At 27.6% G+C, this 25,924-nt stretch overlaps 4 protein-coding genes across 6 annotated transcripts in view; 3 read left to right on the forward strand and 1 right to left on the reverse strand.

Annotated features, from left to right (window-relative positions):
* Positions 1–5,301: 5,301 nt before the first annotated feature.
* Positions 5,302–6,450, forward strand: LOC112595966 (NADH-cytochrome b5 reductase-like). The gene has a single exon (XM_025341386.1). The coding sequence runs from the start codon at positions 5,454–5,456 to the stop codon at positions 6,369–6,371; it is 918 nt and encodes a 305-aa protein (XP_025197171.1). The 5' UTR covers positions 5,302–5,453; the 3' UTR covers positions 6,372–6,450.
* Positions 6,451–7,443: 993 nt separating this feature from the next.
* LOC112595803 (serine/arginine repetitive matrix protein 2) lies at positions 7,444–11,838 on the reverse strand. Of its 3 annotated transcripts, none has more exons than XM_025341149.1 (8): positions 11,602–11,838; positions 10,308–10,379; positions 10,130–10,241; positions 8,856–9,312; positions 8,635–8,792; positions 8,399–8,576; positions 8,084–8,331; positions 7,444–8,028 (listed from the first exon to the last, which is right to left on the reverse strand). In XM_025341149.1, the coding sequence occupies exons 2-8, from the start codon at positions 10,369–10,371 to the stop codon at positions 7,812–7,814; spliced, it is 1,434 nt and encodes a 477-aa protein (XP_025196934.1). In that variant the 5' UTR covers positions 10,372–10,379; positions 11,602–11,838; the 3' UTR covers positions 7,444–7,811. The 3 variants fall into 3 exon arrangements, with proteins under 3 accessions (XP_025196934.1, XP_025196935.1, XP_025196936.1); XM_025341150.1 differs by lacking the exon at positions 11,602–11,838 and adding an exon at positions 11,255–11,521; XM_025341151.1 differs by lacking the exon at positions 11,602–11,838 and adding an exon at positions 11,249–11,521.
* Positions 11,839–17,260: 5,422 nt separating this feature from the next.
* Positions 17,261–22,916, forward strand: LOC112595857. The gene is made up of 12 exons (XM_025341238.1): positions 17,261–17,630; positions 18,827–18,999; positions 19,566–19,666; positions 19,763–19,903; positions 19,989–20,147; positions 20,206–20,337; positions 20,402–20,468; positions 21,767–21,831; positions 21,905–22,008; positions 22,093–22,213; positions 22,311–22,439; positions 22,735–22,916. Exons 1-12 carry the CDS (start codon positions 17,391–17,393, stop codon positions 22,866–22,868), a joined length of 1,566 nt encoding a protein of 521 aa, XP_025197023.1. The 5' UTR covers positions 17,261–17,390; the 3' UTR covers positions 22,869–22,916.
* Positions 22,917–23,963: 1,047 nt separating this feature from the next.
* Positions 23,964–25,924, forward strand: part of LOC112595856 (nuA4 complex subunit EAF3 homolog) — a 7,173-nt gene continuing 5,212 nt past the window's right edge. The window contains exons 1-4 of the mRNA XM_025341237.1: positions 23,964–24,106; positions 25,060–25,261; positions 25,329–25,507; positions 25,576–25,911. Coding sequence (XP_025197022.1) covers positions 24,076–24,106; positions 25,060–25,261; positions 25,329–25,507; positions 25,576–25,911 — 748 coding nt within the window. The 5' untranslated portion in view covers positions 23,964–24,075. The remainder of the gene's footprint in view (positions 24,107–25,059; positions 25,262–25,328; positions 25,508–25,575; positions 25,912–25,924) is intronic.

A 25,924-nucleotide genomic window follows, 5' to 3' on the forward strand; every position in this document is an offset into this window, starting at 1 on the left:
TGTGAGAGTATATGAAAAATCAATAGGTACCCGGTCGGCGGTCGTCCCGATTCCCGGGAAAATCATAGGTATCATATGTATCAATATTACGATGCAAGGAGAGTTACCAACCTCTTTTGCTGGTCGTATTTTTAAGTCATAATAATATGTATTTATATTTTATTGAATATAAACCGATAACTTCCGACAAAAAGTTAGTCTATACACTTCAAGTACTAATAAAACATAACACACAATTTAAACAATATATCGGTTATTTAAAATTGTTTTATTTTACTGAGTACTTTTTTACACGATCTCTATCGAGGAATTCTTTTTTTGTCCACTCCAATTTCTTGTGAATTATAATCTAGTTTTATAACGTTTATATCATTTGCTACATAATTGTTTTTAACCTAGTTTAAAAGTGTAGTATAGGTAATTAATGAATTTTGTAATACGCAGGGGTAGACTGGCCATGCTATATGAGATCAGTCGGCATTTTCTTTTTTAATTGAGACAATACATAAATAAACATGTATAGATTAGACTAACGTTCCTAACTACAATGTACGTTAATTTAAAATAAAAAATTAACTTAAAATACATAAGGTTAAACTAGTTAAATGTCTATTTTTTGAAAAACATTTTAGTTGCATTTCCCAAATTTTGATTGTTTACAGTTTTTTTCATTGAACTAAATTTAATTCTAACAAATATTACTTGTTACATTCTAGTTTAGATTTTTTTAATTATGATAAAAAAATTTAAAAAAATATTAAAATTATAAACATTAAAGAATATTTTACTTTTTTACAACTTATCCTACCAAAAGTCTCTTCATTTTGGTTGAAATGGCGACAATCAATCAATAATAACGTCATTTAGTATTTTCATATCACGTTCAAATTACATTAACATTAAAACTAAACTTCCAATTTTTCATCAAACAGCGATGACCTACTGAATGTTTACGTATTTAACAACTCACTTGTCCCTGTATCGGTGTGAAGTGTAGACTGTACTGTCTGTACTACTGTAGTAGAGCATCAGAACGTAATGATGAAATAAAGCTACCTACTGAAATCAGTTATCAGTTATAATTTCCCCATATAAAAGTTTTGTGAACTTTATCTGTTCTAAAATGAACTACTATGTGTACAAACTATCCTATACCCGTGTTTTAAATAAGAAATAACAATAATAATATAATATTATGTTTATTTATTGTATAGGTATTGTAAACTTGATATTGGTCGTTTTAGAAAAACCATTAATAAGCAATAAGCCCATAATATTCTAAAACGAATACAATTGACTATCCAACTTATTTAGGAAAAATAAAAATCAAAGCATACAGAGTAAACATAAAATAGGCGAGGAGTCAATCGACGATCGCCGACCAGCCGACCGAGCCAGTCCGCTCCTGAACTAATACATATACTAGTGTTTCCAGAAAGTGTACCGTGACACACTGGTTTGCCGTGAAATTTTAAGGGTGTGCCCCAACAACTTGAACTTTGAACTTTATATACATATATATATAAATTATAGACCACTTATATTTGGAAAGTATATAATATTTATCCAAAGTGTGCCGTGACTTACACTAACTAATAATAATGTGCCACGATGGAAAAAAGTTTGGGAACCATTGACATAATATACTACCTATACTTTTTTTTATTTAAATAATATATATTATATAAAATACAATCTATTAAATAAAGTAATAAGTAAATTCTTTGTAATTGCATAAGAAATAAAGAAAAAATTCACATGACGTTAACTTGTGGAGGAAACGGTTTACTGATGCACTACATGCTATTAATTATTAGAGTAGAGATATGGCTTATAAAAATGTTTACAAGTATGATAAAAAAAGGAAAAAATCTTAATATCAAGTACTCTTGACAACGATTACATGATTACAATGATTACTTTTATAATTTGCAATTATGACTTGTTTTCTTAATTCTGAATATATTTTTTATGTATAAATATATTAATTACATAAAAACGAATATTTATCTTAACGATAACGGATTTACGCCTTGTTTTAAACATTCATTGAATCTATCTCGAGTTTTTTCGAATTATATCCTAGTGAAAATTTCTACTATAATTACGAATCGTACGCCATGTCCGGAACACAAAACCTTATAGTTTTGAAATTCGCACGACATTCTCTCCCCAATAAAATGTAAAATACGCAGCAGTAGATTTAGCTTCAATCACCATATAAGTTGTATAAATCTTAATTTTTAAATTTTGTTTTCCGTTCATAGTAATATATATCTTTCCCATGAACAAAGAAACCTTGCAAATTTAAACTTACATATATGGATCCCACATACATATATATTTCTAGTCCTATGCTAGTAAATTATGATTTTCAACATTTTATTTTTACGAATCTAAAGCAAGTATACGCTATTTCCTCTAATAGAATACTATATAATCAATTATGGTAGTGTAAAGTAAAAACTGCAGTTTAATTTGATTTTTTAACTCAAATAATTACTACCAATATTAAGTTCATTATGAATGATTATATAGTGATCACTCCATGGAGTACTGTCGAAAAAGTTGATCAACGTTTATAAAATGTATATGAAAAATTAACTCGAGTTTAATAAATAAATAAAAATGTGAGACGAAAAATTGATATTAATAGACAAGAAAAAAATTCATATTAAATGATTTACCTAAAGCTGAAGACTGCAGCATAATCTGATTTTTAAGTACTAAGAATTATTGATTAGTAGACCCTAATACCTAGACTTGCTAAAGTCACCCTCTCTACCACCACTGATAAACGTTAACTTGTCTACAGAGTAAAATAGATGACAATCTTGCATGCAGTATACAAGTGTAAAATGTACGTAAAAAATTATGCAAATGTTGGTATGATTATATAGTATAGATAATTAAATAAAATACTATTTGACGAAAATGAAAGGATTGGCATTATCCTTCGTCTATCCGTTGTAATTTTAAAAATTGATTAGAACTTCGCGATAGGTATATATCCGTTTTCGAATAAATTACGTACCTATAGGTACTAATAAATAGGTAGAATGTACTTTGTATTATGTGTTTATTTATACTATTATATTAATGTATGATATATTTAGCTACGGTCCATATTATCTGACGTTAATTTACTCATTAGTCATTATTTTTTTTTTTTCATTTATTAATTATAATTGTTTCAACAAAATGTTTGTTTTTACAATTTTTTTTTTTTTTATACATTTATATTATTCATACATTTCATATATAGAGTAATACAATTTGTACATTATTTTAGTTTTTTAGTAAAATGAATTTAAATTATGAGTTGTTTAGTTAGGTCATTGTTCTGATGATACCGATGATGAAGATGATTCTGGAGGTAGCAAGATGTCTTGAGGTAGCCGTGGCTTTAGTCTGCGGTTTTTAGTTATTTTTCCAATTTTAAAGTGAAGGACGCCTTCTATTGTTTTTAGTTTCGTGTGAAATTTTTAAAATTGTTCAATTATCTATGTGTTTATATATGGTATACTAGTGTCATTATGGAGTTGTGTGTTTCGCATGAACCATGGGGCTTTAAGAGCTATTCTGAGAAATTTATTTTGTATTGTTTGTAATTTTTTAATTTTTGTTTGGGATGCGGCTGCCCATATTGGGCATGCATATGTAATTAATGGTCTTATTATTGATGTGTATATTAGAAGTGAGCATTTAATTTGAAGTGTTGAGCTGTAATTTATCAGGGGGTATAAGATTTTCAATCGTGTATAGGTTTGGTTTAATTTTTTATTTATATGCATTTTCCATGTTAATTTTTCATCAAGGTATACTCCGAGATATTTAATTGATTGATCTTTATTATTCCATAGTATAGGCTGATTTTTGATTTTTAATTGGGTTGGATTTGTATATCTTTTTAGGCTAAATATTTTAGCTTCGCGAGTTTCCATCTTGTAAACCAGTCTGAGATTTGATCTAAAGAAATTTGTAGATCTGTTATTGAATTTTCAAGATTTTTATGTTGTGTTAAGATAACAGTATCATCTACGTACATTGCTAATTGGCATTTTTGTGGAACTGGAATATCATAGCAAAAAATATTAAACAAGGTGGGCCCAAGGACCAACCCCTGTGGGACTCCTGCTTTTATTGGATGTTCTTCAGAGGTATCAGTATCTATCCTTACTTTAAACGTGCGATTTGTGATAAAAGAGGCTATTATATTATACAGATAGGTTGGCATTTTTAGTTTTGTTAATTTGGACATAAGACCTTGGTGCCAGACCTTGTCAAAGGCCTGTGCGACGTCAAGAAAGGCAGTGGTTGTATATTTTTTATTTTCAAATCCATCTACTATTATTTCTGAGATTCGCTAAAGTTGATGACATGCGGAGTGGTGAGGTTTGAAGCCGAATTGGTGATGTGGAATAATTTTTAGGTATGGTTTCATTCTGTGTAGCATTATCCTTTCTAATAATTTGGAGAGGGTAGGTAGCAGACTAATTGGTCTATAGCTTTTCGGTAAACTGTTTGGTTTCCCAGGTTTGTGTATAGGAATGATAATTGCTTGTTTCCAGGTATTTGGAAAATATCCTATTCTTAAAATGGAGTTTAAAAGACTGGCTAAGAACGCAAGTACTTTTGGGGTAAGGTTTTTGAGAATTTTATTGGCAATAAGGTCGTGTCCAGGACTTTTTTTATTTGCAAGTCTGTCTATAATCTGTTTTATTTCCCGAGGACTGCATGGCTGGATATTATTTGTTTCTGTGGAATAAATATTTGTAGAGTCTATTTCCTGTGTTATATCTTTGGTAGTAGCCTCGGTTGTGAACAGTTTTCAAAGTGCTAGGCAAAAATTTTGCATTTGTCAATGTTTGTTTCGAATTTTGCTAGTCCAACATTAAGTGGAGGAATAGTGTCTCTTTGTTTGAGTATTCTTTTTGTGGCGGTCCATAGACTGGCGTCATTTGGATTCAGTTTTGATAGATATGTTTTGTAGGATTTAAATCTATTGTTAAGTCATTATTTAAATATCATACAACGTTGGATTATAGAATTATTCTAATAACTCGCGTAATCTGATAATCTGATAGTATTGAGGTTTCATTTTTTGGTTATAATGATTATAATATACTCTTATAGTCATATTATGCATATTATCCAAATATATAATACGATCGTAAGTAGGTACCTATAATAACCTGACGTTTAATTTTTAATTGATTCGTTGAGTTTCGTTTAATTTTTGATAGCGCTTTCAGTGATAACAACAAGTAGATTAGAAATTTAGACCGATGATAATAACAATTGATAATTGATGCTTGACCGTTTTGATATTGGATTTTCGATCGTCAAATATTCAGAAATCAACATCAACCGTCAATGATGATGTGTCTCGTGACGTGATCGCAGGCTCCGACTTTTTAAAACTCGACACCCGTTCGCGCTCACGCCACGTCATGTACGACCCACCGCCGGAACGTCCGTCCGAATCGGATTGCTGCGGTAACGGATGCGTGGAATGCGTGTTCGACGTGTACGACCGAGAGTGCGCCCGTTGGCGACGTCGTCGGCTCGGGGCCGGCGAGGGCGACCGGCTGCGACGGGACTTGCTGTCGGCGACCAAGCACATGCCGTACAGGATCGTTTCCGCCCGGCCGCTCGCCGACGACGTGCACGCGTACAAGTTCGCGGCCACGCCGGCGGCCGTCGGCCGGCTGCCGATCGCGTACACGCAGCACGTGAACGTCCGGCTGGCGGACGGCCTCGGCAGGCCGTACACGCCGGTGGCCCTGGGCGACGATGATTGCTCGTTCGACGTCCTCGTCAAGGCCTATCCCGGCGGACGGTTCACCGGACGTTTGTTGGAAATGTCCGCGGACGACGTCGTCTCGGTGCGCGGGCCCGTTGGCGGTGTGCAGTATGACGGATACGATTCGATAGTGATGTTTGCCGGCGGTACCGGTGTGGCCGCCTTCGTGGGTCTGATTGGATCGGTGTTAGACGACGATAAGTGCGAGACGTTGCTGAGACTGCACTACTCGTGCAAGACTCTCGACGGGGTGCTGATGCGCAAGGAGTTGGCCGGTTATGCGGCTTATTGGAATTGTGCCGTACACCTGTACTTGACGAGGGAACACGATTGGTCTCAGTGTTCAGAGTCGTTTTGGTACAATGAAAATATAACAGAGGGAAGAATAACACAAGACTGTATGACTAAAATAATCGATAAACAACAAAACTTGAGAACATTATGGCTCATTTGTGGAAATGATGAGTTTAATCAATATGTTTTCAATTCGTTAGTAAACTACAATATTCAACGAGACAATATTCAATTATTAAATAATACTACAAAAGATTTTAAAGTATCTTGATGTTGTATAATTAGGTGTCCTACTAGTAAAATAAAAATTTGAAAATTAACTAGGTATTTAATTTCTCAAATTGTTAAAATTCAGCTATTTTATTTTGAAAAAATGTTAATAGAATATGGATTATTTTTTATTGTTGACGATATAACAATAATTTATGAATACCACAAATTTTTTTTAGTAAAATATAATTTATCTTTTCATTATATTTCAATGCAGTAGGTATGCAAGAATTTGAGTATAAATACTTAAAAGCAGTAAATATATAATATAAACTGGTTAAGGAAAACCTCTTCAAAAGTCCAAATGTATAAAAATAATTATAGAATATAAAATACAGTCAACAATATTTATACAAAGGTACAAAAGTAAAACTAAATTTATTTCCATTTCACTGAATGTTTCTTTAAAATAAATAGTAAAAACTGATTGAATACTAATCATTTGCTATATTATGTTCTTCTTATCTTATGACGACACATTCTATAATAGTGATAGTTAACTCCAATTTGCTTAAAATGTACTAAATGTACTTGATGTATAATATAATATGTAATTCATGTTGATTACAAGACATAATACAATTAACAGGTAGTGATGATATTTGACTTTTTCATTAATCTTGAATCTTGATTATTATAATTTATAACCCACAATTGATTTTTTTTTTAACAGGTGTAATTAAAAAAAAACCCATGATATTTTTATTAATGTAATATTTTATTTCAATAAATAAAACAAAATAATCAATGTAAACAAATTATATTTTGGGAATTAAAAAAAAAAAATTTAATCTCAAATATTATATTAGACATTATTTAATTTAACAACAACAGTAATTCAACTGGGTATTAGTTTTCACTAAAATTAAAAATAAAATATAGAAAATATATATAATATATAAATACATACATATGTTTTAACTTAATAATTAAAATGATCAGTAAGTGACTCAAATATTTTGTTATACATGATAAACAAATCATCTACTCATTAAATTTTTCTCACATTAACTTTTACATAACAATTTCACTGTATGAGTAATTTACAAGTTTACAAATAAGTAATAACAATACTCAAATTAAATCTACTACTTAAAAGCTGCAATTTTTTCAAAAATGATAAGAAATTTACATATGTTATAATAACTCAATTTTGATTACCTACTTAATGATCTAGGTAAATATTTATAGTAAAAAACACTTATAAGCACACCATAAGGAAAGCTGCTTTATTTATAAGTTTGTTGGTATCAAGTATGATATTTCATGAGTCATTATTTTTCAACAATTAATATATTTGTCTAAGCACAGATCACAAGTTTTCATTAATAACTTTGTTTAACTGTTAATAATCTTTAATTATTGTTATTACTATAATTCATTACACATCATCGTCAGATTCCGTATATTGCTGATGACCACGCATGGAGTTTTTTTCATGTCAGAATATAGGAGGTTCATCTCTATATCGCCTGTCTCTATACCTATCTAAGTGAGCATCATATGCACGTTCTGCTTCTAACCAATCTTGGTATTTGTACCACCATTCTTCCCACTTGACATAATCAGTTAATGTAAGATCACCTAAATACCCTTGATCTTTATAATAAGCATAACGACCTTTAACATCTTCAATAGATGTACCCTCTGGTAATGACCTAATAAAAATACATGATTAATTTTGATAATTAAATTGGTATTTCAAATATTTACCCTAAAGCCGGAGTAGGAAATGGATGAGGCGGTGAACCAATTTCAACTCTAAAATCGTCACCAGCTGTTACACGAAGACTCCTTTGTGGTAACTCATGGGCACGACCCATTTGAGCCATCTTACTAAAACGTTCAGATAATGTTAATTGACCTCCAGAAGAAGAACTCATTGGCATATCTGAACCACCAACACTAGATTCTTCTTCAGACATTGATTCTACCTTTATTGTTGGTTGATGTAAAACAGCCTAAAAAGATTAACACATTAAGTAAAACTTTAAAATATAATTTAAGATTTAATTAATTTATGTATACAGTTTCAATTTGTGAAGACTTTGATCTATGTGATTTTTTCTTTTTGTGCGATTTCACTTTTTTGATACGTTTAGTTTTAGTAGTTACAGGCTCTGGAAGTGGACCAGTTTTAGGTAATCCAGTAGTAGAACTTACTTCTACTACAGGTGTGTACCTTGGCACTGAAAATGATCTTGATCTAAAATAAAAAAAAATATATATTAAAAAGTCAAAAAAATATAAAATTAATTAATTACCTAGAACGTTCATGTATAGGAATAACAGGTCTGGACATTTTTGGAGATTTTGGCCTAGCTAATGGTTCTGGTGGTGGTTCACGTCTAGCAGCAGGTAGTCTAGCTTCACACACCGAACAATGAGAATCTGAACATGAACTAACACTTGATGAACGTGCCTAAAATATTAATTAATAATTATATAACCATAAAAAATTTTTCTTACAAAATTAAAAATATACCTCCTCAGCTGATGATGTTCGAATACGTTTAAGACCATGTTTTTTAGCCCTTCTTCTTTTAGGGGGTGGCGAAGTTATTCCTATTCTACGATTACGACCAAGTAAAGGAGATCTGCGTCTCCTACTTAATGATCTAGACCGCCTAATACGTGAACCATTGGCTGTTGGTGACTCTGAAGTAGATCTACGTCTTCTTCTAGAATGTAAAGTTAAAGGAGATTTTCTCGTTCGGTATGGTGAACGGCGTCTACTTAATGGAGATCCCCTTCTAGGTGATAATGATCGGCGTGATCTTCTTAAATCGGGAGATCGTGAAAGTGGTTTACGTCGCTTATGGGAAGGAGATCTACGTATTGACGTACGAGAACAACTAGAAGAAAAGCTACTAGATGAACGCCTACTGATTGACCTAGATCTTCGATCACTATACATTTCTTTAAAACCAGAATGTTTCCATCTATAAAAAAAAAATTATATTTAAATAAGTTATTTGCATATGTATATATATAATATAAAATGCTTGCTAAAATTTAAAAAAATAAAACACCTCCCATAATACTATTTTAATAATAAAAACATATATTTTATGACTACTACAATACTAAATATTGTTGTACTGATAAATCTTTTTGACCATTTTAAAATTAATAAACTTTAATATTTCTATAAAATATACCATATTTATTTTTTGCTACAATTTAAATTGTTTTATTAATAACTCATTTGCTATAATTTTTAAAGGAACAAGAAAAAATTGAATAGCAATGATTAACAACTTAGATATTTTTGTTGATGTACAATACATATGACATAAATATAATGAAAATTAATTTTAAAAGGTTTCAAATGTACTCATATATTGAGAATAATTTTATTATATCAATTAGATTTAAAATCAATAACATAAAATTAACCAAAAAAAGAAAATTAAGTTAAATAATTTCTTAGAAATAAAGCACTTAATAAAGGTATAAAAAAAAACTCTAGTTGACTATATTTTATAATATTAAGTATAAAATTATCAAGAAATTCATTGTTAAATATTAAATATATATCTATATTTTGTCTAAAATAAAATACTTAATAGTTAACTTATTTTACTTTTTTGTTAACTATGTATAAATGTTTAATATTATATTATATTATTATATATTAAATATAAACTGAACATATACATTTAACTACTAATATTGAAATTTGAATGTATCATTAATCTTATAAATTATAATTTAACAACATATAATAAATAGATAACGTTAAACAATTTAATATACCTGTTTGGATCTTTTTCTTCAGCTTCTAAGACTTTGTTAATCCAATATTGACTTTGATCTCTATCTTTTCGAGCTCTCTTAACAACATTTTCTAGTTCTCTTCTGGGTGATTCTATAGTTAATAATAACACACAATTGTTAAGTATTTAAATTTCAAAGTCTATGAATTATAAAATACCTTTAGATCTGGCACGACTTGATGAAGCTCTCTTATCACTTCTATGCCTTTCATTTCTAGACATGTTCAATCCTAAAAAACATTACATGATACAATATTATAAAACATTAAAAATAATAAGTAAATATTATCAATATATTATCACATGTAACACAACATGGCCATTAAATAATGATTAAATGTAATTGAACAATTTTTGACGTACTTCATACCATTAGCCAAGCTGTCAGAATTACTTGAATTCATATATGCCAGGTGATGAGTTGCAACTCATAAATGAAAACACCGAACGAAAGGAATACATTGGACTTTCATATAATAGGATAATGTTTATACATATTATATAACTAGTACTTTTGAGAAACTCAATATTTAAAATATTTCAGTTCTACAGTAATAATACAATTTTAAGATGAGTGTAACAAAAAAATGTTTTCATGATTTCTAGTAATAAATTCAAGCAATAGATATTTAACATGAAAAATATGGATTGATTGTATGAGTATGAGTATTTTTCTAAAATGTCATTATAGTCAATTGAATTAAAAATTTAAAAAAGAATCACATAAATTATTGAAAATGATAAGAGTTCAAGGAATATATACTAAATTACAATTGGACATAAATCTTAAAACAGTAAGAATACAGGTAACAGAAAATTAAACTGATTTCTGCAAAAGATTATAAATAATCAATTTCATTATGTTTATAACACTATGTAAGGGTGATTATCCAAGAAATGGTATGAAAGAAGCAAATGGATAATTAATACATTTTAAGATATATTGATTGGATACAAGTTAGCAAAACGATTTGCTAAAGCTTAAATATAGGTATATACTACAAGCGGCATTACATATGCAATTGAGTTTTGAAAAATACTTTCAGTAACATCATTGAACATGTCAAACGTATACAATTGAGAATTAATGAGAAGCTACCCGTACGCTTCAGGAAGCAAAATTTCCACTAGATTCGCGACGACTGAACAGCAAATGGATTTTAATTTGATGAACGGTTCCCGGCGATACGCGCCGATCGAAGGCACAATGTAATAGTGTCGCGCAAACATTATACTATTATCGGACGGAAACGGCTCGCGTTCAGCTCGACGGATCGGATAACTTAACATTCTACGTGCACGCTCTTAACAAAGTACGTGATTTTTTTAATTATATATATATATGTATATATATATATTTTTTTTTAATTACAATAACATTAAAACTTAGATCATGAAAAGTTAAAAATAAAAATCATTTCAGCCATTCCAGATTGCCAACAAAATACATACTTATTGAACCAACGAACGTGTCACTTTTTACTTTTAATATTACGAATTTAGTTTTTCACACACAACACCAAACAGATGAAAACACCAATCGAACTCGAAAAACGCATCTACAATCCCGTTGGAATGTGATTCGTTATTGATGTATAACCGACCGAGCTTTTTTTCACATTAAAAGCGTCTTTGAAACGATAATGATTTACATAACAGTAACAGGCAGCAGCTACATAAAAAAAAAAACACAAACCCAGCAATAATGAATAAAAAAAATAAAAACATCGACCCTAGAAAGTACAGGCTGTCTCAGACGAAAGCAACAGACTCTACAGTGTCGCCACCGCCGGCTGTAATCAGCTGCTAAAGACTGATATTTTAATATTTTACCTTACGAATCACGGTTATATTCTTATATTATATAAGTACCCATATAATACAGTAATACCCATAATATATGATCTAACAATAGAACTCGACCGTGATTTCATCATCATTATTATATCTATAATTATTCAGCACCATTTTCGTCGCCATTCGTCCGTTAGCGTAACTAGAATTTAATAATAACAGCCGTAAGAGCCGTAAAAGGGCCTAAAATCCCAGAAAATTAAATTCCAAAATAAGCCGTTTAGGACAAAGCCCTCTAAACTTTCCGCTCATGAGCATCACTAGTTTAATAGTTACAGAGAATCGTGTAAAATCGAAGTTTGAAATTAATCATGGGTTAAAATTAATTTTACTACGCTCGGCACGACTCTAGTCAAATTAAAAAAAAAATATATTTTATTGAAATTTGTTAAGTTTAATTAGTAGGTACCTACGTAATACGTGTAAAATTTAACATCGTATACTCATCCAACGACAGGATCTTCGGAGACTCAGACACCAGAGCAAGTAATGGTACTTTAATTGGCAATGTGGCAATGTTACAAAAGATCCATATAGGACCTTGAGTTTTTGGCACCGAGTTGTAGGGAGCAACATACTCGTGTTATGACCTACGTGATCTGTTAGACCTTGTCTTTATGATTTTCTATCGGAGCAGGTTGATCTAGGGGAAAAATATACTCAATTAACAAAGTCTACCAGTACCTAGGTACTGTGATTATGATCTTATAACTATAACATAGTATAGTTTTTTGTATTAACCCTGGTTCACAGCTGTCATCTGTCGTGTCGTGTGCCTTTAACTGAATACTGATTTACTGTCATAAATTCTTGTGATCATGGAATAGTTCACTAATCATAACTTGCTAAGAAACAAACACACGACACGACATGACATGACAACTTAGTTGTAGTTTGTGAAGCAGTCGAACCTAGGTATATAATATTATATTAATATATTATACTATTCTCAGGCCTTGACTGGGCCACTGTGCTACTATTCTACAGCATAGTAGGCTGCACGCCTCAAATTTGTCATAAAATACTTGACATTTTTTAAACAATTAATGAGCAAAAAAAAGGTCTTTTTTATATTATTGTATCTATGCATGGCCACCGCCTACTGCGATAGTATGCCGGTATCCTCCCAGTTCGGGCCTGACTATTTTTCATTTATAAACGATTATAAATTGATACTTTTAACAGTATTATCATTTATCACATATCTGCATATTTGCAGACGCTCACTAAAATTGGCTGTCTAGACGGATTACCGCAATAACTGATAAATAATAAACTTCATACAGCTCTATAACAAAATGGAGTATAACAAATAGTGCAGTTGCATGTTTAGTGTTTATGGATACGCAAATCGGAAACATAACACTCAACACGAGTACATAACACCTCACATCTGAGTAAATCGAAATGTTTTAAAAAACAGTTAGTGGAATGTATTACAAAAAAAAAAAAAAATGGTGAGGCAAAACAAAAATTGTATTAAAAAAAGGTGGGAATGTAGGTATACCAATCTGCTGTATATTATCGAGTAAGTGGATCACTATTGTGAGAGTGTTAAATTTGAATTCAAATAATTCAATAATATATTACTGAATACGGAAAATTCTGAACGAAGACTGTCGAATTTCAGCCTATATCACTAAGTTTATGTTATGATATATTTTTTTTGTAAAGCTATTTAAGTAATTTATTTTACTATTCGTAGTATTATGCAGTAGGTTGATATAATTTTTTACGAAAATATTGCATTTATTATATCATTCATATTTAAGTATTATACTATTATATTACATTTTTATACCATATTTTATTAATTTATACAACTCAAAATTTAATATTATGTTTCTGTAAATATCATGTACAGAAAAAAATAGTTTTACTTAATTTAAATAAAAAATATGTTAAAATAAATTTAAAATGTCATTACGTATTGTAAAATTTATAATAATGTAATGTAATGTGAAAGATTTAAGACATAAATTATATTTTTGATTTATAATTAACATCGTTATTCATTGTTTAAATAAGAAATTCCGTTAAAATATAAAATTAAAATGTCCAAGAAAATAATTGTCTATTTATATTTTTTTTAGTACTTATATAGGTATTATTTAAGAGGAATATTATACTAATTTTCAAACCGTAGCTATAAGATTTAAACATTTTATATATTTTTTACTAAAAAAAAAATATGTAAAATATATAACCATTAGAATAAGAATTTTTTTATAAAATTTCACTCGTAAAGAAATTAATCGATTGTGTTATTAATAGAAGTGATGAACAGTAGGTACAATTGTGTTTATATACCTCACACCTATATGTGGTAAATAAGGTTAATTGCACTACAAAATTATGTGTGGAATTCTATGCGTCAGGAAAAACTAAACGGACGAATAAATGATGTAGTAAAGAAAGGTTATACTTTACAAAATGAAGAAATAAAAATTATCACACATCTTACAATACATAAACATGCATTTTTGGATGATATAACAAATATATACCGCCAAAATTGGGTTGACAAATCGTATCGTAAATCATAATATGAATATTATGGTAATTTATCGAAAATAAAAATTCATCATTTTTGTAGGTACTCTTACTAAATATTACAAAAGTATCGAATTACTTCCAAGCTATTAAATGCCTAATAACTCTATCAGAAAAACTAATAATAATCTAATATAAAATGTAATACTATTTTTTCATGGACTGTCCAACGAGTAAGTCTGTATATCAGAAACCACAAACTTACATAATAATTGAATACCCAAACTGAGAAAAGGAGAATTCAACATGACAAAATGGGCATAATGTGGAAAATAAGTTCTAATTAGTAAGTATTAAAAATATTCCCAATGCTGTTGGATTTTGGTGAAATTGTTTGGTTATTACTTATTTTAAGAACTCACAGTGATTCTGTAAAAATAAATTGACAATAAAGTTGTAGTTAAATTGCCTACACAATATGCCGTGTCATCGCTGTGGTGTATAATAATTGACAATAATATTATTTTATTAATCAAAACAAAGCCAAATCAATAATTGTATTTTAATATTTTAGATTATAAGTCAAAGCCAACTGAACTATCTTATAAGTTTATAATTATTTTGTAGGTACCTATTACTTATAGTTTATGCATATAATTTTAGACATTATAGATTTTATAATAAACGTTTACATTAATAAATTATGCACGTAAACAAAACGTAATAATTATATAGAAATATATGTTTTTTATTTAAATCTTTATAAAACGTCATTCAGTATTAATTTATCGTTTAAGTAATTTGATTTTACGTAATAACAGTGAATATATAGTATTAAAAAAAAGTATGCTTAAGTAAATTGCAAATTGAATTTACAAATGCTTTGAAATTTCTTGTAGTATTGTACTTTGTACAATTGGTGACACAAAAATTGTTATTTGCCAAATGACACATAGGTACTTGTCGTGAATCTAATAACTGTTCCTCGTCAGTAATTATTAAAATGATAAAAATAGTTTTTTTTTAATATTTTTCTATAACAATTTTGTGATAATATAAAAAAAAGATGTTTTTTTTTTTTTAATATGTAATCTAGTTTTACACTAGATATTCTAAGTAGTAAGTTTATTTAATTATTTACAATATTTTTAATTTGTAATAAATAATAAATATAATATAAGCAACGTGATTTTTAAATTTTTAAAAATAAATTAATTTTAATACTATTATAAGTTTAATAATAATTAATCACTATATTATTGCCTAACCATTTTTGGAGTTTCCAGCATTCCACCTAAGCAATAATATAATAAATATATAAATAATATGTATACTTATAATATATATTAATAGGATTTAAATAATTTAAGAGTTAATATATCAAGGTATTATTAGGTATTATCGATTAAAACTAAAACAATTTCGTTTTATTTCATTTAACAATGAATATAACCGTAGAGACTCTTAAATATTTATAAAATATTTCTAATAGTATTATCTTAATAAAATTTACATTTTTACCTGTTATGAGTCACTGAAAAATTGTATAAAAAGTTTCTGTTTATAAATTATTCTTATATCGATTAAATAGCATCAACAATAATAATAACAATATTATACTAATAAAAATCTATATAAAACTATAAACTATCCATATCTAATATATAAGATGTATTGCCTTACTTCATCAAGGAAAAAAATAACAAATATAAAATACGATACAATCACTCGGTGTATTTTGTTTGAGCGTACCTAAATTTACAAAAAGTCAATATAGGTGTATCTTGTTTTGTATACTGTAAATCATATTTGCAAGAACAAATTATATGTATATATAGTGTTTAGTAAATTCATATTTATAATATATCGTAAATAATAAATAACTTTTATTTACATTTTATTTAAATGATGTTTTTAAGTTACCTACCAATATAAACGTTGTTTTTGTAATATCGGTATACTTTTAGATGCTTTAATGCTTTTGGATGGGTAGCAAATGTAGAATTCTGCAAACGTTTAGCTTTTGCAGTACTGCACTATAGAGTATAGACATAATGCACTCATTAAACATAATGATATTTTGTAATTCTTATACGTTTCTACTTTAAGAATTTAAAGAAAACATCGGAATTTATTTTTTTTGTTAAAATTATTTAATAAATAATAGGATAGATTATACATGCATACACTTGAAAAGTTCAATTTTTAAATATTTAAATAATTATGTATTCTTCATACCTACATAGTTATAATAAAAACCAATTACTCACTATATTATCTATTGCAATAAAACTTAATACTTATGCCAGTCGGTAATTTTGTTGGTACTAACTTATTTTATTTTTATTATTGCGATATACAAAAAATTTGATTGTATATTCTGTTTCTGCAACTATTATTATTAGGCTATGTGTGTAAATTTTGGTCGATTGTTTAACCCCGTTCACCCCCATTGATATGTTTATGAATTATACATTATTTATTCAATTTCTAGTTTTCAAAAATTTCCAAAAAAAAAAATAAAAATAATCAAAATTTAAACAACTGCATGCATAAAAATGGGATGAAAACAATATAATTATCTCGTATTTCTAATACTTATAATTGTGCCGTTATTCGTTGCATATATAAATATATATATTATTTTTGTAAGTACAGCCAGTATATAGGTATTAGGTCGAGTACATAATGGCGTGTATATCGATCGAGTCGTCCGCCACCTATCGGCAACAGAAGCAGTGCGAAGACGTAGTGACGGCGACGGCAGTGTTATTCGCGGCGCACCACCCACGCTCACGCACGTCGTGCGTGCACACAACATAATATATATTATAACAATATTACACAACAATCTACGGTGCGACATACGCCGAATTTTGTTTAATCGAGATAGGATGATACCTGTCGGGTTTCTGTTTATCTGTGCGCTGGTATGCGCAGGGATGGCCGTAACCGTCGACCCGTTCGGATGCGCGAACAGGTTCGAAGTGCACGACGATAAGATTATCCGGACGGAAGACTCAAAAAAGCTGGGCGCAAAGTTCATAGACTCGGTGGAACAGCACGACCGTGCCGGATGCCTAGAACTGTGCTGTCAGACGTCCCGATGTGACGTATTCGTGTTCGAAGAAAAAGTAAAACAATAAAATTATTCATCATTTGTTAACGAATAATATTATGAGTTAGAATATGTGATACCTAGTTTATATTATATATACATATTATCACGTCACGAATTGCAGCCACAGTTTATGGGTTAACACAGTTTACCACTATCATGCTAATGTGACCCACTGGCCACTAGACGTCCCCCGTTGCAAAAAGGGACTGTCTCGGATTTATGCAACGAGTATCGAGTACCCAGTAGCTTTGCAAGGTTTATTGAAGTTGCCTGTAGTATTATTCCTTATAGATATAAAAATTTATCAAAATCAGACTTTTATTTAAAAAAATTAAACACCAGTTGAATTTTTACACCGAATAAAAATGTAATACCTATACTAGTCAAATTATTTTGTCATTATTTTTAAATTAAATTTAAATTTATTTTTGGAGATTGGAAGGGATTTATATTATCTCGGAACTGTCAGTTACGATCAAAATACGATATAACATCTAATGTATACGGTATACCTAATTTTGAAATAAATTGTAAATTATTTTTTCAATCTACAAGTAGGTGGTATACATAAACAGATTATAGATATAAATTTTCCACCGTAAGCAAGTGCTTATTGGCTAATGTGGTTTATACGTATGTAAATATCCAAATTTGTTGTTAACAAAGTTTAAATATTGAGAAGATGATATTTATTTTTAATTTGTACAGTATGTTTAGTAAATAAATGCCATTAATTAATTGCAAGTTAAGTGTTTATAGATGATAATATACTAAAACTGCCAAAGATAAATAATATTCTTAGTATGAATTAATTAATATGTAATATTATCACATAACAATATACTCGTTATTACTCATTGTATATTTGTATGTACTAACTACCACCATACTCTTAATTCTTGAACAATTTTAATAAAACGTTAATTTATAATTAATCGTTTTTACTTTTCAATTCCGAAAAATTAACTCTATGCTTACTATTAGATAATATCTATGTTCTATGTACAAAAGTGATTATATCTTATTTTAATATATTATACAAAATGTACTAAATGATCAATGATCATATACAAATAGATATTAATATGTACATTTGAAGAAGGGAGCACTCCTTTTATCAAAAAAGCTAAAATGCTCATTTTATTTTACCTTAAAGATTAAACAACATTTTATAGTTAAATTTATGATTTGAATTTCGATTTTGTTTAGTCACCTGGGACATGTTACCTGTTTGAATGTGGACCATCAGATGATTTTAAATGCAAATTTACCAATCATAAAAACTATAGCAGTGCATTAATGTTGTCCAGACATGCAGCAGAATTGGAAAATCAGATTAAGCTTACGCAAATTGAACATGAACATGAACTCATTCAACTTAAGTAAGTAAATATAAAAAGGAAGTTATAAGATACCAATTCGTATGTTTATAGTCTCTTATTAGAAATTATGATAAACCAAAGTTTTAATTGACTATTAATAACATTTTATATATTTTTTTTTATTTTTTTTTTATACATCTTTTATTTTCCATTTTGATGGATTTTGACCAATAAGTAAGTTGGTATGTATAAATTGTATCATTACGGTGTGAAAATGAAAATTAATCTTTGAAATTATATTAATGAATAATAATATTCATTATTTGATTTGTCGGTGTATATTAATAAAACACTTGATTTCTATAAAATTATACCGTTGTACAATTTTGTTACGAATTTGATAATATAAATTATAATATTATTCCGATATCTACGTCGGTTATATCATATATAGGTGTACTTATTGTAAGTTGTTAATAATTTATTTTCAAATGACAATAAATTATAGTAGAATAATGTACGCATGTATATATTTATTCATAAACATAACACGAGTTTTTGACCTATTACATAAGAAATATTAATTTCAAAAACATCTAACATAATTTTTATTTTTCATTATTTAGGAAAATAAATTCATTTACAACACCTTCGACAACTGCTATACCAATCTCTAATATCAATAAAGAAACAGAAATAACTATTCCACAAGACAAACATTCTGAAAGTAAAATACGTCATTCATTTTTTAATAGGATTAAAAACAAATAAAAATTATGCTTTGAATCGATAACTTAAAATTATTTTTTTAATTATATTAAAGGAACACCCCGGTGTAGTAGATATCAATTTGAATGTAAAACATCTAGTGAATGTATTGCGATCTACAATGCTTGTGATGGAATACCTCAATGCAGTGATGGTAGTGATGAAGCACTTGAACTAGCTTGTCCGACCACTCCAAGTAAAATTATTGAATCCATAGTTAATTGTAGAAGTATTATGGATTTAAAATTAAACATAAGAGTTGTATGTTTATACAAAAACAGGTAAACAAGTACTTATAAAAGATGTAAATTATGGATTAACACAAGGAAATAGTTACATACAAACATTACCAATTCCGAACAAACCAATGGATATAACAGGACAGCAAGTAAATCAACCAATTCAACAATACCAATGGAAGAATCAACAACCGATATTTAGTTAGTTAGAAATATAAAAACATATTCTCCAACAAAATTTATATAATTTTTCTTTAAGGTTCCAATATAAACTATAATAATGTAAAAGCAGATAAACCTGCTTATGGCAGTAATTTGGCGTCTTCTCAATATGGAAGGGAAGGTGAAGGGCTCAAATGGACAGGTCAAGATGTAGTTCACCAAAATTATGGTTTGATATATATATATATATATAAATTAATTTAATAAAATATTTATTTTAATTAATTTTACAGGGAATAATCGAATATTCACACATGTTAATGGAGGAATTTTACCAGACTATAATCGGCAACAAAATAAGTAAGATTAAAAAAAGAAAAAATGTGGGCACGTGGGTACCAATCTATTGTATAGTAGATGTCGAGTGGATTATTGTATTAAATTTGGATTCAATGATATATTGTTGTATACGAAAAACGATTCAAAGTAGAGACGATCTGTTAGTTTATAGATTATTAAAGTAGTTAATTTTACTACAAGGAATACTATAGGACAAATTAATTTTTGCTGAAAAAAATGCATTTTAAAAAGTCATTGGTGTAAAAGCTATAATAATAATCGTTAAAAATTTTAACTTCTAATGAATATTATTTTTAAATTACAACAAAAGAACTAAAATCATTATTTTTTGTTTAAATATTCAATTTTGTCCTATCTTGAATTTAAAATATCCATTAAAAAAAAATTATATTTACCTATATATGGCTATTTATGATTTGAAATTTTTGATTACAGTATATATATTCTACTTAAGAAAAACCTTGTATTCAATTGTCTATCTTTAGCTATAAAAATTTTTATTTTATATTTTTATAAATTTGTAATTATAAAATTATTTGCAAATTTACGAATTTTGTTAACTTCAAGCGCACATAAAAAAATTGTACCATTATATTTTTAATAATTGTATAAATTTATAACTTATGTGAAACTCATAACTTTTTAAACTGTTCAATCGAGTCATAAACCATTTACTGACAATTATTAAAAAAAGGTAAAAAAAAATATAAAAATTTTCTATAATATAAAAATAAATATTTTTACTCTTTTTAAAATATTTAAAAAATTATTGGAGTAGAAAATGATATTAAAAAATCATTTTATGAAAAAATGAAGTATCTATGAAGTTTTTTTTTTTTTAATTAAAACAAAATAAAAAAAACCAATTAAAGAAAAAAATAGGTGTGAAGATAATATTATAAGCAAAAAGCCTATGAGAAATTTTAAACAACATTTTAAAATCTTAGATAGTAAAAGAAAATTTTTATGAATTCTAATTACTTATTAATTTGTCAAGTTTCCTGATTTCAACGAATTTCATCTAAATTTTAACTTTTAACATTTATAAAAAAATATTGCAACTATGCATTTTTGAAATTTTTTATTGGTAAATGAAAAACTTATGAAGAAACTTCTATTAATTTTTAAAGCTTTTTGACCGAGTAAAAAATGATTTATTAATAACAATAATAACAATTAAAAAAAAAAAAAAATGTTACCATGTACAAAAATACTAATACTAATATTTTATGAAAATTTAATGTAGCTATATAATTTTAAAATAGGATTTTAAATAATTTCTATAAATTCTATTTTAGTATGCCGATTAGAGTGTATAAAATTGAATCGGGGATGAATCATGAATTCCGTCATTTTAACACAGGTAATTTATTAAATATATAAAAAAATCAAGATGATGTTTGCAGTAGGTATTAAAAATAATATTTTGAATGTAGGTGATAAAACTAACTATCAAAATCAAAACAATCCAGATTATTTCTACGAAGAACTGAGACCTAAGGTTATGTTAGGCGTGGATCAGCCAAATATCCCTCAACTAGTGAGTTTAAATATATTCATATAACCGTAACTATCTTTTTTTTATAATTGACAAATTAAAATAATATAACTTTGATAATTTTAGGGTTCTGATTATCAGAGGCCAATTCAATTAGAAGTTAAAAAATCTGAAATATTAATAACCGAAAAACCAGTAATTCAAAAACTTAATGTCAATGAAACTTCTACTCAATCAACAACAACAGGTTAATTTAACATAATTTGCAAAATATTTATTATGAAAATATACTTAATCCAAACTGCGTACAGTCTTAATTCAGTTATATGATTTTATTACTTTAGATTCTCATTTGCATCGAAAACTAGTTCAGCCTCCGACAGAGGATTCTAATATCCATGAAGTATATTTTGAAAGTAGCGATGATGGATATGCGATAATGCCAAATGGAGCTTTCATTTCTCTTGTTCTGGGTAACTATAATAATATATTATTAAAAAGCTTAAAGGTTATACACAAACATTTATATAATTTCAACATAGTAAGCTGTAAAAACTAAAAACCGACAATTTCATTACAGCTTAACTAATTATTAAGTATTTATTTACCAAAGTTTTAAAATTATAAATTATTTAAATCATAGATTAATAACAAAAAAATCATACAAAGATAAACCTACAATTTATATTACCTTTTTATTAATTATTACTATTATCTATCGACTATCAGTTTATATATTTTTTTCCTAACGTTCATCAATTCTTTTAGGTATTATTGCATCAAGTATAATGATAATTGTGATTGGTTGTCGATTAAGAGTGGTGCGTAATCGTCATCGAAAAGGAAGCAAACAATCATACGCTCATGACGCAGACTTTTTAATTAATGGCATGTATTTGTAAATGTATATTAACAAAAATTGGAAATGCGTATTGTGATTTATAAACAAATATTATTTTGTTTTTGAATTAAAAAAAAAAACAATATTTTATTTATACATACAAACCTATTATTACTTACTATAATTATGTTAAGTATAAGATTTTTATAATATTAATTTTCTGTTTCTGAAATATTATTTAGCTTTAAAACACTATAGTGTTGTTTTAAAAATATAAATAAATCAATCAAATTTGTAAATATTAAGTAGATAGTTATTTCGACATTTCGTTCCATTCTTTTTAACTACATACCTACCTAGTACGACAGGTTGAGTTACTCACGTCTCACACCAACTGTAAACGGTATCTCCACAACAATGTAGTTGAATGTAACTTATCATTCAGTAGTTTACTGTAATGAATGTATTCAATTTTAATTCAATGATAAATCAAAGAATACGAAATACGATTCTTGACGGGAATGGTATGACAGCCAATTATTATATTTATTTAAGTAAGTTATTAATAATTGCAAATAGGCAATATTATAAAACTAATCTAAATTTATATATAATATAATTTTGTAAAAAAAAATATAATTACATGCATAGAAGTTTCAAATCCTCACGAAAAATATTACTTAAATACAAAAAAATAAAATGATTCTATAGGTAATTCATCTTAAACCAGTCATTTTGTTTATTACCTACCTTAACTATATTGTGACTATATGAACACTAAAGAACACAGAACTTAGATACCTACAATAAAATTATATACACCCTAACAAAGTAACATACTTTTATGTAACCATTAATACCCAACAGCTAACATACATCAGCGGACAAGCTTAAAACTGTAATCTCAACTTGAGATTCTCAAGTCACAATTATCAATTATCTATAGCCATTTAAATTGTTTAATGTTTAATGTCTATTAAAGCCGTAGTCTATGTGACATGCGTACTATTTTATATCAAGTTACAAATACCAATTACCATTTTAATATTTTATCTAAATTGCTAAATCGAACTTATCAGTTATCAGTTTTCAGTGTTATCACTCATAAATATTATGATGCTGAATTTAATTTCAGTGATAACAAATATAAAGTATATAAACAATACAGAAATCTCTATTTCTACATCTTCTTTATTGTTTTAATGTTTTACAGATTATTAAAACCTTAAATAATTATACATAGTTGTTACTTATTAGTTTAGCAAATAATGGCTGCAGATAACTATCGATTCGCAGAAAGTAAGTTGATGAAAATATGTATTTTTATACTTTACGTACCCTGTGCTTAACCCACTGCTTTATTAATTTTAATAAAAATATCCCACCTGCATAGTCTGCCACTTAAGTAAGCACTAAATATGCTTGATTTTTCTAGTGAAAGATAATTACTACATTTTTTAAGCTGTAGACCTTATAATATTGCATATATGATACATAGCAAACGTGTTAAATATAAAATTAATGGGACTAGTTTCATAATTATTATTTATTTCATGTTACCATCGTATAAACATATATATTATATATATATATAGTATTATCATTTATTTTTTATTAGTTGATTGACACAATGTATTTTTATTGATCATAATTTTGTATGATGTGCAACTATATATATTAAATATGTATTATAATTTATAGTACTGTATTGTTACAAAAAATTGGGAAATACTGATATAGGCAATACACACTGTTACCAATATTTTGAGTGCAATTTATTTATACTTGAATGAAGTATTGATTAAAAAATAATTTCAATATTTAATTTATTTTTATAAACTTAATATATATTATATTACATACAATTATGTGTATTAACATAAGCTATAAATGATAAACAGTATAATTATTAATTTGATAACAGTACAATACAGAGTATAATTTATAATATTTTTTTTATATTGTTTGTGCAAGTTTACAATGTTAATAATAGTACTATGAAATTTGAAACAAAAGACATACTTAATTATTATTATTACTATTATTTATGTATATTTATAATTTTTTTCTTGTTAATTCTTTAGTAATGTTTATTTGAATTGTTAAATGTTTAAAATAATTGAATATGTTTTTAAAATCTTAAAGACTAAAGTAGTTGAATTATGATATATACCTTTTGTTTAGTTCAAACTATTTTAAATACAAACTGGTTTTTATTGATTTAAATAAATTAATAATTATTTTTTTAATAGGTGATAGCTTACTATGTTATCATGGACCAATGTTATATGAAGCAAAATGTTTAAAAAGGAGGAAGGCTAATGATGGTAAAGCACAATATTTTGTTCATTACAAGGGCTGGAACAGTAAATGGGAAGAATGGGTAGACGACAATCGAGTATTGACTGTCAATACTGTCAATATGAACAAAATGGCTTCATTAAAAGAAATACAGTAAGAAATTAATTATTAATTACTATTAGTTATTAAAAATTCCAATTTTTACATATTTCATGTATAGTTCAAGTTCAAAAAAAAGTGGAGCAAAACGTTCTATCACTATAGTTAAAGAAGAAACAGTACGAAATGTTGTAACACCTCCAATAAAAGGGAAAAAACGGAAATATTCAGAAATTTCATCTGAATTAAATCAAATAGTCAATGTTCCATCGCCAACAGAAACAAAACCAAAAAAGCGAGGCAATTTATTTTTAACTAAATAATTACTTTGTCCTGAGCATTTATCAGATTTTTTTTTTTCTAATTAGGCCGGCCTCCTAAAATAATTACTCCTAAAATTGAAGAAACTGATGCAACAAAATCAGTTGATACAACTGTAGTAACTGAAACAACTGAAGTAATAGAATCAGGTAAATCAATTGAAGAAAATAAAGTTATTAACAAACCAACTAAAGAAAATAAAATTATTGACAAACCAACTAAGGAAAATAAAGAAAAAGATAATGTTAAAAAAGAAAACACCACCGCAATAGAAGACATTGTTAAAAAAGAAGCTACTACTAAAAAAGTATACACTCCTAAGAAAGAAGACACTCGTATAAAAGAAGAAACTCCTCAAAAAGAAGATACTCCTCAAAAAGAAGATACTCCTCAAAA

Source organism: Melanaphis sacchari, unplaced genomic scaffold, assembly GCF_002803265.2.
Source record: "Melanaphis sacchari strain LSU unplaced genomic scaffold, SCAv2.0 Contig2_pilon_pilon, whole genome shotgun sequence".
NCBI lineage: Eukaryota > Metazoa > Arthropoda > Insecta > Hemiptera > Aphididae > Melanaphis > Melanaphis sacchari.

Excerpts from the sequence above, each read along its gene's own strand:
- LOC112595966 (XM_025341386.1), top strand. The coding sequence starts at position 5,454 with ATGTACGACCCACCGCCGGAACGTCCGTCCGAATCGGATTGCTGCGGT.
- LOC112595803 (XM_025341149.1), bottom strand. The coding sequence starts at position 10,371 with ATGTCTAGAAATGAAAGGCATAGAAGTGATAAGAGAGCTTCATCAAGT. Across the intron at positions 9,313-10,129 it reads GAAGAAAAAGATCCAAACAG|ATGGAAACATTCTGGTTTTA; the intron begins GTATATTAAATT and ends TTTTTTTTATAG. Across the intron at positions 8,029-8,083 it reads TTTCCTACTCCGGCTTTAGG|GTCATTACCAGAGGGTACAT; the intron begins GTAAATATTTGA and ends TATTTTTATTAG.
- LOC112595857 (XM_025341238.1), top strand. The coding sequence starts at position 17,391 with ATGATACCTGTCGGGTTTCTGTTTATCTGTGCGCTGGTATGCGCAGGG. Across the intron at positions 20,469-21,766 it reads TATAATCGGCAACAAAATAA|TATGCCGATTAGAGTGTATA; the intron begins GTAAGATTAAAA and ends ATTCTATTTTAG. Across the intron at positions 22,009-22,092 it reads AGCCAAATATCCCTCAACTA|GGTTCTGATTATCAGAGGCC; the intron begins GTGAGTTTAAAT and ends TGATAATTTTAG.